This window comes from Oncorhynchus mykiss, chromosome 11 (assembly GCF_057628025.1).
Source record: "Oncorhynchus mykiss isolate SJ-2025 chromosome 11, ASM5762802v1, whole genome shotgun sequence".
NCBI lineage: Eukaryota > Metazoa > Chordata > Actinopteri > Salmoniformes > Salmonidae > Oncorhynchus > Oncorhynchus mykiss.
Window position 1 is genome coordinate 14,303,337 of NC_143032.1, and position 17,083 is coordinate 14,320,419.

The 17,083-nt window shown below is 42.7% G+C and overlaps 1 protein-coding gene across 2 annotated transcripts; it reads left to right on the forward strand.

Moving 5' to 3' along the window:
• The first annotated feature begins 3,353 nt into the window (after positions 1 to 3,353).
• On the forward strand, positions 3,354 to 11,776 carry LOC110535306 (signal sequence receptor, alpha). 2 transcript variants are annotated; one of them, XM_021620218.3, is made up of 9 exons: positions 3,598 to 3,972; positions 6,779 to 6,912; positions 6,996 to 7,092; positions 7,430 to 7,692; positions 7,988 to 8,064; positions 8,205 to 8,283; positions 9,353 to 9,446; positions 10,008 to 10,022; positions 10,461 to 11,776. In XM_021620218.3, the coding sequence occupies exons 1-9, from the start codon at positions 3,903 to 3,905 to the stop codon at positions 10,526 to 10,528; spliced, it is 897 nt and encodes a 298-aa protein (XP_021475893.1). In that variant the 5' UTR covers positions 3,598 to 3,902; the 3' UTR covers positions 10,529 to 11,776. The 2 variants fall into 2 exon arrangements, with proteins under 2 accessions (XP_021475894.1, XP_021475893.1); XM_021620219.3 differs by lacking the exon at positions 10,008 to 10,022 and having other exon boundaries at positions 3,354 to 3,972.
• Positions 11,777 to 17,083: the final 5,307 nt, after the last annotated feature.

The window sequence follows — 17,083 nt, forward strand, 5'->3', positions numbered from 1 at the left end:
AACCAGTATGTGGACATGAAGCTAGGGTTGTGGTTGGAGCTAGGGTTAGAGTTGAACCAGTATGTGGACATGAAGCTAGGGTTGTGGATGGAGCTAGGGTTAGAGTTGTGGATGGAGCTAGGGTTAGAGTTGAACCGGGATGTGGGCATGAAGTTAGGGTTAGTGGTATAATACACCCTGGTTGTGTTTAGGCGTCAAACAGAAGAAAACCTGAAACAGGGAGGAACTACCTTGACTTGTTCAATAGCAAAAGTTAATTTTCGTTTTCTGTATGTACTCAGTCATTTTGTTTTCTCATCTGTCTAATCACCTGATTTACTTCATGAGCTAGAAAGTGATCATTCCTCAATAGCCTAGATAAGTAGGTCTTTATATCTTTCAACCCCATAAACTGTCCACAGATGCAAACGACTGTGACAGATTTGGTTTGCCATGCCCCTACTCATGACCCCACCCCTGTCCCTGGCAATGACCAATCCCAAAAAATTCAGTGGAGTGAGCTTCTGTACGTGTCGGACGAAATCGCCCACCTGCGCCAGGTGAGCCACTGTCTGGCCGACTACGAACGGGTGCTGAGTCGGCTGGAGTTGGAGAACGCCCAGCTGAGGAACATGGAGTCGGACTTGCTAGAGAGGGCCGAGGTCAGTGAGAGAGGCCTCAGGTTGGCAAGGGAGAGCCGCCGCCACAAGGACCAGGAGATCCACGACTTGAGAGAGGCCAACTGGGTCCTGGCTCTCACCACCGACAGGCTGAGAAAGGCCTGCCGGGAGAAGGATAGGTGTCTGGTGGATTGCCAGAACAAGCAGAGTAGGAAGCCTGGGAGAATGCTACCGTTTGTGGAGGAAGGGGAGAGGAGGTCATTGCTGGGCCATGGAAATAAGAGAGGTGAGGAAAGTGAGGAATGTGCTATGCAGCCTCCAAAATCGGTGGAGGAGAAAGGCTCTCTGCATGAGAAGGGGGTGGGTGAGAAGGTGAAGCTCTACAGCAACTCTATAGCAGACTACAGTCTTTACCTACATCTCAAAAGGAGCGGCGGGGATCCGTGCTTTGAGATGCAGCTTCCATTGAGTTCAGAGGGGCCAGCTGTGGCTCAAGTGTGCCTTCTTCTAAGACAACTAGAGACCGAAGTCTACAGTCCGGGTAAGACTGATGCAAGCAGGAACCAAGCCATCTGGAACTTTGGTGCCAGCCTGGAGAAATTGCATAAAACATTGAAAGGAGGAGAGATAGACGATGAAGTGGAATATGTGATTAAGGATGATCAGAAAGGCTCTCCATGCACTAAAGACAGTATGGAGGAAGAAGCAGAAGAACTCGAGGAGTCTGAATTCATTGAAGAGGACTTTGTTGAGGTCTGTAGGCCTATTCATTCATCCATTATCCCTCCCATCATACATTTGAGCAAATGATCCATCTCTCACTACATCTTCTTTCTCCATAGGCTGTTTAAGTGGACGACATCTGTGAAACACTGTGACTGCAGAAATAACTGTTTTTGAAGACATGCAGAGAAATATGTCTTTCTTGACTCATTCTCCTTTGAACACCATCTTACTTCACTTCCACTTTACAACACGGGAGTGTATTATAAAGGCAAGTCACACATCTAAATGCCTCTGTGTACTATTTGATGGGAAATGTAATGTATTCATTTGTTTTAAAGAAATATAGGCTTACAAAATGAAGATATCTATCCACTTCCTCTCACAAAAAGTAAATTCAGGTAAATCCCTTCAGATGTGATGATGATGTGTATACAGTACCAGTCAAAAGTTTGGAAAAACCTACTCATTCAAGGGTTTTTCTTTATTTTTACTATTATCCATATTGTAGAATAATGGTGAAGACATCAAAACTATGAAATAACACATATGGAATCATGTAATAACAAAAAAAGTGTCAAACAAATATCTGAGATTCTTCAAAGTAGCCACCCTTTGCCTTGATGACAACTTTGCACACTCTTGGCATTCTCTCAAACCGCTTCCCCTGGAATGCTTTTCCAACAGTTTTGAAGGAGTTCCCACATATGCTGAGCACTTGTTGGCTGCTTTTCCTTCACTCTGCAGTCCAACTCCTCCAAAATCTCAATTGGGTTGAGGTCGGGTGATTGTGGAGGCCAGGTCATCTGATGCAGCACTCCAACACTCTCCTTCTTGGTCAAATAACCCTTACACAGCCTGGAGGTGTGTTGGGTCATTGTCCTGTTGAAAAACAAATGATAGTCCCACTAAGCGCAAACCAGCCGGGATGGTGTATCACTCAGAATACTGTGGTAGCCATGCAGTATGGCTGGTGGCATTGTCATGCTGGAGGGTCATGTCAGGATGAGCCTGCAGGAAGGGTACCACATGAGGGAGGAGGATGTCTTCCCTGTAACGCACAGCGTTGAGATTGCCTGCAATGACAACAAGCTCAGTCCGATGTGGCTGTGACACACCGCCCCAGACCATGACGGACCCTCCACCTCCAAATCGATCCCGCTTCAGAGTACAGGGCTCGGTGTAACGGTCATTCCTTCGACGATAAACGCAAATCCGACTATCACCCCTGGTGAGACAAAACCGCGACTCATCAGTGAAGAGCACTGTTTTACAGTCCTGTCGGGTCCAGCGACGGTGGGTTTGTGCCCATAGGCGACGTTGTTGCCGGAGATGTCTGGTGAGGACCTGCCTTACAACAGGCCTACAAGCCCTCAGTCCAGCCTCTCTCAGCCTATTGCACACAGTCTGAGCACCGATGGAGGGATTGTGCGTTCCTGGTGTAACTCGGGCAGTTTTTGTTGCCATCCTGTACCTGTTCCGCAGGTGTGATGTTCGGATGTACCGATCCTGTGCAGGTGTTGTTACACGTGGTCTGCCACAGTGAGGACGATCAGCTGTCCGTCCTGTCTCCCTGTAGCGCATCTCACAGTACAGACATTGCAATTTATTGCCCTGGCCACATCTGCAGTCCGAATGCCTCCTTGCAGCATGCCTAAATCACGTTCACGTAGATGAGCAGGGACCCTAGGCATCTTTCTTTTGGTGTTTTTCAGAGTCAGTAGAAAGGCCTCTTTAGTGTCCTAAGTTTTCATAACTGTGACCTTAATTGCCTACCGTCTGTAAGCTGTTAGTGTCTTAACGACCGTTCCACAGATGCATGTTCATGAATTGTTTATGGTTCATTGAACAAGCATGGGAAACAGTGTTCAAACCCTTTACAATGAAGATCTGTGAAGTTATTTTGACATTTTTACAAATTATCTTTGAAAGACAGGGTCCTGAAAAAAGGACCTTTCTTTTTTTGCTGAGTTTATGTTTCAGTAAAATTGGATTTTTACCATTTGTAGCAATGGTTATCAACTGTACTGCAGGGATGGAACATAACTCGCAGAAGATTGAGGTTGTGGTGGCAGCTGCAGAGAGGTATTTGGGTGTGCGAGACTCTTATTTACAATGATGGCCTACCCCGGCCAAACCCTAACCCGGACGACGCTGGGCCAATTGTGCGCCGCCCTATGGGACTCCCAATCCTGACTGGTTGTGATACAGCCTGGAATCAAACCAGGGTCTGTAGTGACACCTCTAGCACTGAGATGCACTGCCTTAGACCACTGCGCCACTCGGGTGGTAGTGGTGCCCCATCCTTTCAGGTTGATGGCCTGAGGTAGGACTAAATATATTTAAATAGTGGAATATTTTTGGGGGGTGAGTGTAGTGTTAGATGATAGGGTATTTGTTTGTTTATTTATTTTTTAAATAAAAGTGTTAGGGAGTTGTACTCGAGTCTAGTAGGTGGCAGTAATGCAACGTTTATTGGATGACAACCGCCGTTAAACCTAATCGAAGAAGAAGTAGCAGCTAGGCTTCAGGGAATCACTACGTTTCATAGTGAAGGAGGCTTACTGATTTCACATCAAAATGATGACATTTCTACCTAAACTGCTTTTGCTAGTATTACTAGCTTTCCCGGCAACGATTATCATGAAAGGTGAGTCTATCGAACTGGAATTAGGTTGACTAGCTGAATTGAAATAGCTTTGGCTATTACAGCTAACGTTAGCTTTATGGAAGGCCACTGTCTGACAGTGTCCCATGCGCATTTTGACATATGCAAATATTATTTTCTGCTAGTACGGCATTGTAACTACTGTCCTTCTCAAATAAGTTTTGTCGGTTTCGATACTGGCTACGTGTTTTAGTAGCTATTCATTTCAAATGTAATTTAATAGATTCTTGCTCAGTCAAAAGTGGAAGCTACGGTAACTACAGTAGGTAGACTGACGTGTCCTTACCAGCCAGCTTGCTGCTAGCTGTCATTCATGTAGCCAGCTATATAGGTTTACTAAATAAGTTGCTAATTTGTATCTACACCATCACCTAGTTAAGTTTATTTCTGTTGTGCTGATTGTCTGTTTAATCTAGCTAACTATCTGTACGTGTGCACTTTGGTGGAATGTGTCTAGCTAGTACTACTAGCTAGCAGTTAACGTTGTCGATAATGAACTAAATTAGAAACGCAACATTTTCAAAGGTTTCAATGAGTTAGTTCATATAAGGCAATAAGTCAATTGAAATACATTAATTAGGCCCTAATCTATGGGTTTCACATGGGAATACCGATATGCATCCGTTGGTCACATATACCTTTAAAAAAAAAAAAGTGGGGAGGGCATGGCTCAGAAAACCAGTCAGTATCTGGTGTGACCACCATTTGCCTCATGCAGCGAGACACATCTCCTTCACTTAGATTTGATCAGGCTGTTGATTGTGGCCTGTGGAATGTTGTCCCACTTCATTGGCAGTGCTAAGTTACTGGATATTGGTTGGGAACTGGAACACGCGGTCTTAAATGTTGATACAGAGCATCCCAAACATGCTCAATGGGTGAGTATGTCTGAGTATGCAGGCCATGGAAGAACTGCAACATTTTCAGCTTCCAGGAATTGTGTACAGATCCTTGCGACATGGGGCTGTGCGTTATCATGCTGAAACATGAGGTGATGGCAGCAGATGAATGGCACAACAATGGGCCTCAGGATCTCATCACGGTATTACTGTGCATTCAAATTGCCATCGATAAAATGCAATTGTGTTCGTTGTCCATAGCTTATGCCTGCCCATCCAATAACCATATTGCCAACAACGTTCACATCAGCAAACTGCTTGCCCACGCAACACCATACACGTGATCTGCGGTTGTGAGGCCAGTTGGACATACTACCAAATTCTCTTAAACGACGGCTACGGCATATGGTAGAGCGATTAACATTACGTTCTCTGGCGACAGCTCTGGTGGACATTCCTGCAGTCAGCATGCCAATTGCACACTCCCTTAACTTGAGACATCTGTGTCGTTGGGTGACCCAACTACACATTTTAGTTGCTTTTATTGTCCCTAGCACAAGGTGCACCCGTGTAATGATTCTGCTGTTTAATGAGCTTCTTGATATAACACACCTGACAAATGGATGGATTATCTTGGCAAAGGAGAAATGCTCAATTAACAGGGATGTAAATCAATTTGGGATCACAAGATTTGAGAGAAATTGGCTTATTCTGCATTTGTGGAGAAAAGTGGACCAACACTGTACATGTTGCATTTAAAAATAAAAAATGTTCAGTAAATTAATAGTCTGATTTAATCAACAAATTGGGTAGTCAGATTAAAAAGGTTAAATGTATAAAGTCTTGTACCTATCTGGCTATGTTGACAAAATCACTATATATCCCATCAAGCCAAGAGAGGAAAGGCTGCCCGTTTTCACAGTTCCAAGACCAGTCAGAAACGTCCAGCTAACCCGGCGCCAATGACGCTGGTGCATCTCCAACCTGAACTTAAGTAGCAATGATATCCTTCGCCACCATTGTCTGACGACACGACAGATGGCTTGAACCAGTCATGACTATTCCACAAACAAATCATTTAAGTTTCTTTCTAGAAAATGTCTTATTTACATGATTGTATAACTAGCAAAGGAGTTTTGAAGTTGAGGGTGCAGTATTTATGAAGTTTGGCAATGAGGATGAAAAACTAGCATAGTTCAGCTAGTTTATCCAGGGAAAACAAACTCTGACAGAATATAGCTGGACGCACATGAACACTAGACTGATTCAGGACACTGATTATAGTTTTTATGCCCTGATATCAGGATCTGGCAGCAAAGTTTTTACTAAACGATTCAAACGGAAACTAATACATCAGATAACAAATATTTGAGAGCGAATCCATATATAAACCCAAAATCCGCCCATTTGCCAATAGTAAAACTACTCTTAAAACGATGTTTGAATGAACCTGAATCCAAAAAATGTATAGTGAAGTTGCTTCTAGACACTGTAGACTCCTCCTCTTCACCATTATATGCCTAGTTTTCATCTCCTGTCACTCAATTCACATCAAAAACCATGATTTCAACTTGGGACAAGCAGCCCTCTATTTTTGTCAAAGCCTGAAAATCGTATCTGTTGTTCTGACATTGTAGCCAGCAGTGTTTTGCTTGAGTGGTTCAACGTTAGAAGCTTGCGATATGAGTCATTTGATAATTCAATGACTTTTGCTAGGCCTAAAACCTGTGACTGTAATGAACACAAGATTTGTTCAACCTCAGTTTTAGTCCCTTGATAAGATATTCGCTATGTAGCTAAAGCCCTTGCTGCAGCCATGGTAGGTCTGGTGATGTGAACATAATAATAGGATTAATTTTGACTCAGTGACTTCTCTAACTCAAGTTAGTTTTCACAAAATTAGATTTTGTGAGATTTTAAGTTGATGTATTTCCTTACAATCAATGCAGGGCCATTAGTGGCAGCCCAGGATGCTACTGAGGATGAGGAGGCAGCTGATGAAGATGCTGTGGATGATGTTGACGTGAACGCAGAGGATGAGGATGACGAGGCCGAAGTTGAAGATGATGAAAATACGGAATTGGTAAGAGATTAGGCTACTTTTGTCTGCCTCCCATGGTTTTTTTTGTGTAAAAATAAACACAATGTCTCTTTTGTATATTTTAGACAGAAGAAAAAGAGGAAGAGGAGGAGGAAGCCGTAGGAGGAGATGTGAAAGCCTCCCCCAATGCTGACACCACCATCCTCTTCGTCAAGGGAGATGGTAGGAGTATGGGCACAGACTAGGGCTCGTCTCAACATATCTGCATGTTGAATTTTGCACATCATTTCCTCATGATTGTTTTGAACTGCTTGTTTTCACTTCAATTTTAAGACTGACTTGTATTTGTAGATGGATTGACTTAGCTGCGATGCTTAGGATATATGTTTCAACCTCATTTGTTGGTGCATTCATTGCACATTACACTGAACAAATGTCTGCTCAATTACTTGAATGAAAAGGAATTCATCTGATTCTGACAAGCCTGTGTGCTTCAAATTCACCTTAAAGCCACCACTCCTACTCTTCTGTTGCTCTTTCTCCTGTCTTTTGCCTTCAGACTTCCCAGCTAATGACATTGTGAAGTTCCTGATGGGCTTCACCAACAAAGGCAGCGACAACTTTGTGGTGGAGTCGCTGGACGCATCCTTCCGCTACCCGCAGGACTTCCAGTTTTACATCCAGAACTTCACAGCCCTGCAGCTGGGCATAGTGGTGCCTGCCGGGCGCCAGGCCACATTTGAGTACTCTTTCATCCCTGCCGAGCCCATGGGCGGGCGCCCCTTCGGCCTGGTTATCAACCTCAACTACAAGGACAGCAACGTAAGTGGGCCTCGGCTCTTGTCTGTGATTAGTCAGCCATTCTTGATAGGCAATCATTTGTGAAAAAGACTATCAAGAATGGTCATGGGTGTTGTTTTTCAGTTTTCTTTTTCTTGGCAAGTGTTGAGATATAACTTATAGCTGTGAAGCTTCTTTCATTCATTTTATATAGTGGTGTGTGGCTGAAGTCTTTCCTTTGCTTGTGAGGTTGCACTTTCATATGAAATGGGGTAAGATGAATGATAGTTCACTAGCTGGAGGTGATATCTGAGCCTCTCCCTTGCGCCTCTCTCAGGGTAACTTGTTCCAGGATGCTGTGTTCAACCAGACAGTGACCATCACCGAGAGAGAGGACGGACTGGATGGAGAGACGTAAGTGAGACTAGATGGGCTAGCCCTGTATTGGAAGACATTCAGAAGGGCTAAATGAAACCACTCTATTGGGGATGGCTGCCAAACAAACAGCCGCCACACCAGGTGTCTTAACTCATCTCTGTCTTCTGTATCTCTAGGATCTTCATGTATGTGTTCCTGTCTGGTTTGGGTCTGCTGGTGGTGGTAGGCCTTCATCAGCTGCTGGAGTCCAGAAAGGTAAAGCTACAAAGCCGACGCCACTGAATGCAGAAGAATAATTAATTAAAGCTGCGCTATGTAACTTTTTGGGTGACCTGACCAAATTCAGATAGAAATTAGTTGTAGTTCTGTCATTCTCATTGAAAGCAGGTCTAAGAAGCGGTAGATCTGTTGTATGTGCGCTTTTTCTATGCTTCCCATTCTTAAGTTTTGTTTATGCGTCTTCTACTTTCTGTTTTGAACACCAGCTGAAAATACAATATTTTTGGTAATGGACAATGTATTTCACAGTGGTTTAGATGGTACAATGATTCTCAACACTATACTTGCTTTTTTTGTCACTAACTGGAATTCCTTGAACTATTAGAATTTTAGCTACCATGAAGTTGCAGAGCGATTTCTGCGTAGTGCAACTTTTAAACATATTTTTCCTTTGTGTGTGCTTTCCTCGTTTTTCCAAGAGTGATACGAAGACCGAAAGATATGTACTTTCGATAGCTTTGCTGAAGCAATGCTCCATGACCTGATTTACATAGAATGTTGGTAGATGAGCAGTCCAGAGAGAGAGGAATTAGGAGATGCCTCTTCACATTCAACAGTGGGATTCTCCCAGTTCAGATGATTGTCAGTTGATGAGTCAATGTCCTTTTTTCAGGTTGAACACAGTGAGAGTCAGAAAAGGATTCGAGCTAGTACCACTACTTTTCTGAGGAACATGGAGGTAGATAGGGAAAATGGCTGGTTCGGTTTTAGCTATTTCGTTGAAAAGCAAGAATGAGGTCAAAATGTATGTATACTCCACCATCACTACTACTACTACTACTACTACTAGGAAATGAATTAAAGTATAAGGACTAGGGGAACAATGTTGAAAAGGGTGTGGAAGATGGGTTTTGGAGATTGTTTCAATGTTGTATTGAGAAATTTCAAGTGTAACCCACACTAGAACATTTCAGAAGACTGAGGGGGATAAAGAGTTAATAAGACAATTTTAGGGTTTTGTTTATGTAAAAGTCTAGTGAAAGTATACGTTTTGTGGCTTCCTCAACGGTTCGGTCACTCTTGTGTTCTCCCCCACCCCGTGCAGAGGAGGCGGCCAGCTGCCAAGGTGGAGATGGGCACTTCTAGCCACAACGATGTGGACATGAGCTGGATTCCCCAGGAGACCCTTAACCAGATCAGTAAGTCTTCACCACTCACTCATTCAACATTATGCTAGCTAGTAGCCATAGGGGAGCAAGCTGTTAATGCTAGCCATTAGCCACAGGACATTATGCTAGCTAGTAACCATAGGGGAGCAAGCTGTTTATGCTAGCCATTAGCCACCGGGGTGCCAGCACCTTCAACAGCTGAGCCTAGGTTACTAACAGTGTAAAGTGAAATATATGAGTATATCTTAGATTGGGCTGCATGGAAAAAAAATGTTTTGAAGCTACAGTGTCAAATGAAATGTTTTTAAGATGACTGAAGTGTAAGCACATCCTAGCTGCTATGTCCCGTCCTTGCTGTGGTCCTCTTTCTACAGCCTACATGCTCCTCTATTGTGAAATCCCCTCTAGTGCACCAACTGCTGTCAGCTTTGTAACGTTGCAATGTTTCCATAGATACCTGTTGTCAACTTTGGGGATATTTAACTTTTCTAGAATTCTCTCTGTTTGGCTGGTGTTTCAAAACTACCTGTTCTCTCTCTGGGCATGGGTTCATTCTCTTTTCTCTCTCTCCCTCTTTCCTTGCGTCTTCAGTGCAGAGTCGGCGAGGTGAGGCTTCCCTTTCTATCAGGAGTGAGCGGTAGTAGTTTAGCTAAATGTTAAGTTTGCTCTAGTTGTAGTCTTAAAGAACGCATCTTTTCGACTCAACAGTGAATTAAATTAGCATATTCAGAAGCACTGATATCTCAATCATTGATTCATGTTATTCTCTGTTGTAGCATCTATGGTCAGTCAATTGGCTATGGTCACTGTCAGTCCCTAGAGACACTCCTCATAGGTCTGAAAGGGTCAATTTGATATAGACCTCATCGCCATATTTGCCTATGTGGAGTTTCTACCATAACTCATCCAATTCTTACAGATCTACAAGCTGCTAGGTGTTGATTTTAGAATGCGCCTATGCAAAAAGAATCTGATGCGAAGAGTGACATCTAAAAAGGACACCACCTGCAAACCTTCCCTAAACCTCTCCTGTCGTTTCCCCAGACAAGGCTTCCCCCAGACGATCTCCCCGCAAGCGGACACAGAAGCGCTCTGCTGGTTCGGACGAGTGATGGGCCCCCACCGCCCAGTTCTGCCAGTCGCGCCTGACGCAGCCATAGCGCCAACCTTGTCAGCCGGGGAGAGGCAACAGCCTTCTCTCACCACAAAATCTCTTCACAAGAGGCCGGTTTCTACCGCTAAACTAGACAATAAATACCAAACGGACCCATTTTTGATTTTATTTTGTTGAGAAGTTATCACAGGTATTGTGATGAAGAAATGGTTTTGAGTAAGTTTTTGTGAAGATTAAAGTCCTGAAAGATGGAGGGGATATTAGAGCTAGATAAATGATAGTGGGGGATGATACACTGTTTTTTTCTTTTAGGTAATTTTTCGGTTGTGACTGTCTTTCATTTTTTTACCTGTGGATATCTTTTTGAGGCAGAATAGTTTGTTTTTGGTATCCCTGAGAGCCATGATTACACACACCTTGTCTGTAAAAAAATATATATATATAATGTTTTGCACTGGTTAATATCTACACATTTGTGTTTCTGTCACATTGTTCTCTGCTGCTTCGTGGCACAGAGGATGGCCGGCTTCGAATCTTGTCATTTGAAGTGCACTGCAATGTTCGGCCATCTTTCACGGTTTCTATGGTTCGGTGAAGACATGAGGACATGGTAAACGGTCTTCTTTTGTCTTCAATGTGCCTGTAAAACTTTTTTTTTTAAACAAACATGTTTTGTGTCATTTACTGTAAATTTGCATTCTTTATATTCCAAGGCTTGATTTATTTCATCTACACCTATGAATTAAGTATTTATTTTTTTTAATCTGAGGATCTGAATACAGCACTGGTGTGTGTATACTGATGAGTGCCCTGCAATGCTAATTTAGTTTCTTGACTTGTCTGGGATAATTACTTGTGTGTTTTACAGGCACAGTACATTTACTACTGTACCACAAGGCCCCCCCCATTTCATAAACTTCTGAGAGGGGCTTTGGACTAACTGTTTGGCACTGACTGTCAAATTTTAAAAAACAAATGTTTGCTAGTAAATCTTCCACCCCCCCCCCCCCCCTCCCCCCAACCATCTTTCTGTTGTGTGATTCATGGAGCTTTTTAATGACCATTTGAGAATAGATGGATCCCAAATAATTCTCCCCCCCCCCCCCCTGTATATGAACTTGTAATGAAAACATATTGTAGCAACAAACAAAAAAAACATTTTTACGGCGCAGTATGAATGTGTTCATTTTGGACACTGGTGCAGCTTCATGTAGAAAACAGAAAATTAAAGTGGAGATGTATGTGCTATGTCTTTATTTACTGCAGTGTGAACTAATACATATTTTGTCTTCACTCTTGCTGAACACTCAATGAATTCATTAAGTAATTGATTTGTGTATAATGGGTAGAGCAATAACCGCACAGCCCGGGATTAAAACAAACAGCACTGTGCAGAAATTGCATTTAGTCAAACACAACCTTTTTTAAAAGTTAAATGCAATGTCTGTCTATTGTAGTTTGTTTGAATCCTGGGCCAGTATCTACAAAGCATCTCAGAGTAGGAGTACTGAGCTAGGATCTGACCAGATAATCTTATTCATTATTATCCTTAGAGATACACTACATGACCAAAAGCATGTGGAGACCTGCTCGTCGAACATCTCATTTCAAAATCATGGGCAGTAATATGGAGTTGGTCGCCTCTTTACTGCTATAACAGCCTCCACTCTTCTGGGAAGGCTTTCCACTAGATGTTGGAACATTGTTGAGGGGACTTATGTCCCTTCAGCCACGAGCCTTAGTGAGGTCGGGCACTGATGTTGGTGTGCCAATTCATCCCAAAGTTGTTTGATGGGGTTGAAGTCAGGGCCATTTAAGTTCTTCCACACCATTACTATTGAAAGTCAAATTTGGGTACGAAAAACGGTGCCACCTCTTTCTACATTTTCTAACACAAATGGGGTTTCATTCTGGTCATGACTGAAATATCTAGTTTGTCAGCTAATGGTGCTTTCAATACAACTGGGAAAACTAATTCAAATCATGACGTCAATAATCTTCAGGTCGGAAAGTCGGGAGCTCTAGAAAGAAGACAACGTTTCCAACTTAGTATTCCGAGTTGGAACCAAAATTTTCCCATATATATATATATGTATATATATATATGTATTTTTTTTTTTTGCGTTCCCAGTTGTTTTGAACGCACTGAAGTCGGAAGTCGTTGATTTCCGAGTTCCCAGTAGTTTTGAACTCAGCATAAACTAGCCACTGTAGCTAGCCAGTAACGCCTCCAGTAGCCCTACTGTACACTATATATACAAAAGTATGTGGATATCCCTTCAAATTAGTGGATACTGCTATTTCAGCCACACCCGTTGCTGACAGGTGTATAAAATTGAGCACACAGACATGCAATCTCCATAGACAAACATTGGCAGTAGAAAGGCCTTACTGAAGAGCTCAGTGACTTTCAACAGTGAACAAGTCAGTTTGTCAACTTTCCGTCCTGCTAGAACTGCCCCGGTCAGCTGTAAACGCTGTTATTGTGACATGGAAATGTCTAGAAGCAACAACGGCTCAGCCACACAAGCTCACAGAATGGGACTGCAGAGTTCTGAAGCGCGTAGCATGTAAAAAATAATCTGTCCTCGGTTGCAACACTCACTGCCGAGTTCCAAACTGCCTCTGGAAGTCGGCACAAGAACTGTTTGTCGGGCCGAGCAGCCGCACACAAGCCTAAGATCACCATGTGCAAAGCCAAGCGTCGGCGGGAGTGGTATTAAGCTCATCCCCATTGGACTCTGGAGCAGTGGAAACATGTTCTCTGGAGTGATGAATCGAGCTTTAACATCTGGCAGTCCGAATCTGGGTTTGGCGGATGCCAATAAAACGCTAACTGCCCCAATGCATAGTGCCAACTGTGAAGTTTGGTGGAGGAGGAATAATGGTCTGGGGCTGTGTTTCATGGTTCAGACTAGGCCCCTTAGTTCCAGTTAAGGGAAATCTTAACACTACAACATGAAATTACATTTGAGACAATTCTGTGCTTCCAACTTTGTGGCAACAGTTTGTGGAAGGCTCTTTCCTGTTTCAGCATGTCTATACCCCCATGCACAAAGCGAGGTCCATACAGAAATGGTTTGTTGAGATCAGTGTGGAAAAACTTGACTGGCCTGCACATAGCCCTGAACTCAACCTCATCAAACACCTTTGGGATATATTGGCGCACCAACTGCAAACCAGGTCTAACCAGGCCTCTTGTGGCTGAATGGAAGCAAGTCCCCACAGCAATGTTCCAACATCTAGTGGAAAGCCTTCCCAGAAGATTGGAGGCTGACCAACTGTTAAGGGAATTTTTATCAATGATGACTAATTATGTATACATTTCAATCAGGACTGACTAGTCCAAATGCTATTATGTACTGTACATATATGAATTCTCTCTTGCTCCCATTCCCAATTGTATATAATATAGTCAGGAGTTTAGTAACAATGACGGTCTGTTCCTTTGTACAAATGAATGAACTATCTCCAGATGGCAGGGACGGACTATCTCCAGACTGTCTAGAATGCTGATTTACAGTGACAGACCTTGGCTTTAGGAGAGGAGGGAAGGCTCGAGAACTATAGGGCCTCTCTACCGGTGTCGTGAAGAGATAGAACATTTAGGAAACGCTGACATCATTTTCAGTTTATAACCTGTGGTAAAATGTGTATGTACCCAGTACTCTCTTGAATTAAACGCTGTTACCTGACTTTTAAGACCGGGTCTCTGTCCATTTCTTATAAAAAAATATTGGTTCTTACAATCCCATAGAATGCATTGACAGAGTAATTCATTCTGAATACCCATGTTTTTGGAATGAGATGTTTTATAAGAAGGTGTCCACATACTTTTGGTCATGTAGTGTATCTCTGGACTTGTGGAATGGTGTGCGTGTATGAAGTGAGTTGTGTATTTGCATATGTCTTGTCTGTATTTGAGAAATAAAGTGTCAATATGTACAACGTTTAATATACATTACATGACATCTAAACCACACAAGTATAAATTATGTATTCACAGGACCTGAGTTCGAGAACCTGGAGTATCCCTTTTGTTTATTTGATCGTCTGCAAGAAATCGTCCAAAGCTTCAGGTTAGAGGGTCGTTCCACGAAATGAGTTCCCTTCGCGTGCCTTTCATAGTTTAAGTAGAAATTGTGCCTGTTATATTACAGTGTTTTACAATCGCTAGAACCCATTTCTCAATACTTAGGTCACTTTTTCAAAACTCTTCACACAGTTCTCCTAACCAACTTTCAGCTTGGCACAGCAGTTCATTTCACATCCAAAATGCACTAAAACTACCAAAACACTTCATACATGTCTCAAATCAACGCATTCTTCCATAACACTAGCAAAGGTTGTCACCCAACAAGCACACTTTGTCACTCATAAGACAATGACCTAAACAACAATAACAACAGGTAGCATTACACAATGTTTACATTACAAAACAAGAATGACACCTCTACTGTTTAGAATTCACTGCAGTATATGTTACAGGAATTAATCAGACATGATGCAATACGCTTCAATATGTTTTATGTCATTCTTTGGCATTGAGTGATTCCAAAATACAAGAATTTGTATATACACCCATCTACAGATACAGATACGGTAGCAATGCTGGTCAACCCTGTCTTCTGCATTTAGCCACAGGTTCTCTCCACATCACATCTTATGTCATCTTGGGCAATACACCTAGGAAAGAATATTTTGGCATGCCTGGTCCATCCCTGGCTATCTTCTGCAGATATGTTCAGGCATCCAGCGTTCATTGCGTCCAGGAGGGACATTTGATCATGTGGATGGTGGTCGTAAACCTTAAATTCCTCTATGGGTTTGAGGAATGGAGAGTAAGGTGGGAGGAAAAGTGACACCATCCTGGGCTGCAAACCACTCTGTGACTGCAGGAGTGGTGCAATGCCACATTGTCCCATAAAATTACAAACGTTGGCCGATTTCGCCTCACTGCAACCCTTTCCTCACCTGGCACAAGCAACTCAGGAACCGTTTGTAATTGCCTTCCATAGAGGTCATCCAGGAATGAAATGAGACGCTCAGTGTTGTATGGCCCAATTTGCGGTTTGTGTAACAGCAATCCATCAGAGGATATTGCTGCACACATTGTGATGTTGGCACCCCTCTGGCCCGGGACATCCACTGTGGCTCTTTTCCCAATCAGATTCCTTCCTCACCGCTGTGTTTTGGCCAAGTTGAAACCAGCCTCATCCACAAAGATGTATATGTGGCGTGTTTGCCTGGCTTCAATCTCTATGACTCTCTAAAATAAGGCAACATAAGGCAATATAAGAGTTAGGCTATTACGGTAGTTTACATTATACCTAAAAACATGCCATTGTGTGCCTCTGCTCTGTTTGGTTTTGTTCAAAACCAGTTCTGTATTTCATAGTCATCTTACCTGGACATATTGGTTCCTGAGTTGCTTGACTCGTTCAGAGCTCCTCTCAAAGAGCACAGTGTACAACTGCTTCATCCTGACTTGATGTTGTTTCAGGACTCTAGAAATAGTGATGCTTACATTGTGAATATTTCTAAATGTAATGTTGTCTGCCAACACTCTGTCCCGAATCCCTGTGAGTTTTATGCCATTGCTTCTAATGATCATACCAACGATTGCAGTTTCCTGCATAGCAGTGAAAATCCTACCTCTCCTGCCTGTGGGAGGTAACCATTGGGTCCTAAGCAGAAATACAAAAACAATTACACCCAAGTGGGTTTGGAGGCTTTGCTCAATTTACTTCTGTAATGTGCAGTTCAGTCAGATGCCCTTGCAGAATGCACATCGTACCTGTTGTTTTGCTGGACATTTCTTACAATACATGGCACTGTTGAGCATTGCTGATTTGGCTGCACTCTCAGACCAGCCTCTCTCATTGATAGACCATGATTTATTACAGGATCAGTTATAGTAGCGCTAATCTCATCAGAGACTACAGCGCTTGATCTTCCTCTCAGTCTTCTTCCACCACGCATATGTACCTTTCTCCCTCTCCCAGCCACTCTTCTTCCTCTGTCAGCCACTTCTCTATCTCTGGCTGGGTCCATGTTTACATTACAGTACAGCATTATTGCTAAGATGTCCCCTTTTGTATAGATGGTAATGATATTGAAAGACTAACACCTGTGTAGGTGTTCAGCTACAATGGGAATCAGCTGTGGTTGGTCTAATTGTTTTGATAGTATTTCATTTTTTAGATGTGGAATATATTTCATTACGGTATTACTGTAGAAATGTAGCAAATTGCTGTCTTATTCAATTTTGTGTTATGTTAGGTTTTGAACTTAAGTTTAAGAGTTTTGAATTGAGTATGTAAACATGTGCAAATTGGCCTGTAGGTACATAGAGTTTTGGTGGCGGTTGTGTCTGAGTGAGAAAAGAATTCATGAAATTTGAAAGATATAGTCATTGAATGCATTTTGTGCCAAAGCAATGTAACATGATCCACAGTTTAGCCCTCAGACTGCTGTTGTGCTCACTGTGTGCAGAATTTTGAAAAAGTGACCCAAGTATTGAGAAATGAGTCCTAGCGATTGTAAAAAACGG

Coding starts and splice junctions, on each gene's coding strand:
- LOC110535306 (XM_021620218.3), top strand. CDS start 3,903: ATGATGACATTTCTACCTAAACTGCTTTTGCTAGTATTACTAGCTTTC. Junction 6,913..6,995: donor ATGATGAAAATACGGAATTG/GTAAGAGATTAG, acceptor TGTATATTTTAG/ACAGAAGAAAAAGAGGAAGA. Junction 7,693..7,987: donor TCAACTACAAGGACAGCAAC/GTAAGTGGGCCT, acceptor CGCCTCTCTCAG/GGTAACTTGTTCCAGGATGC.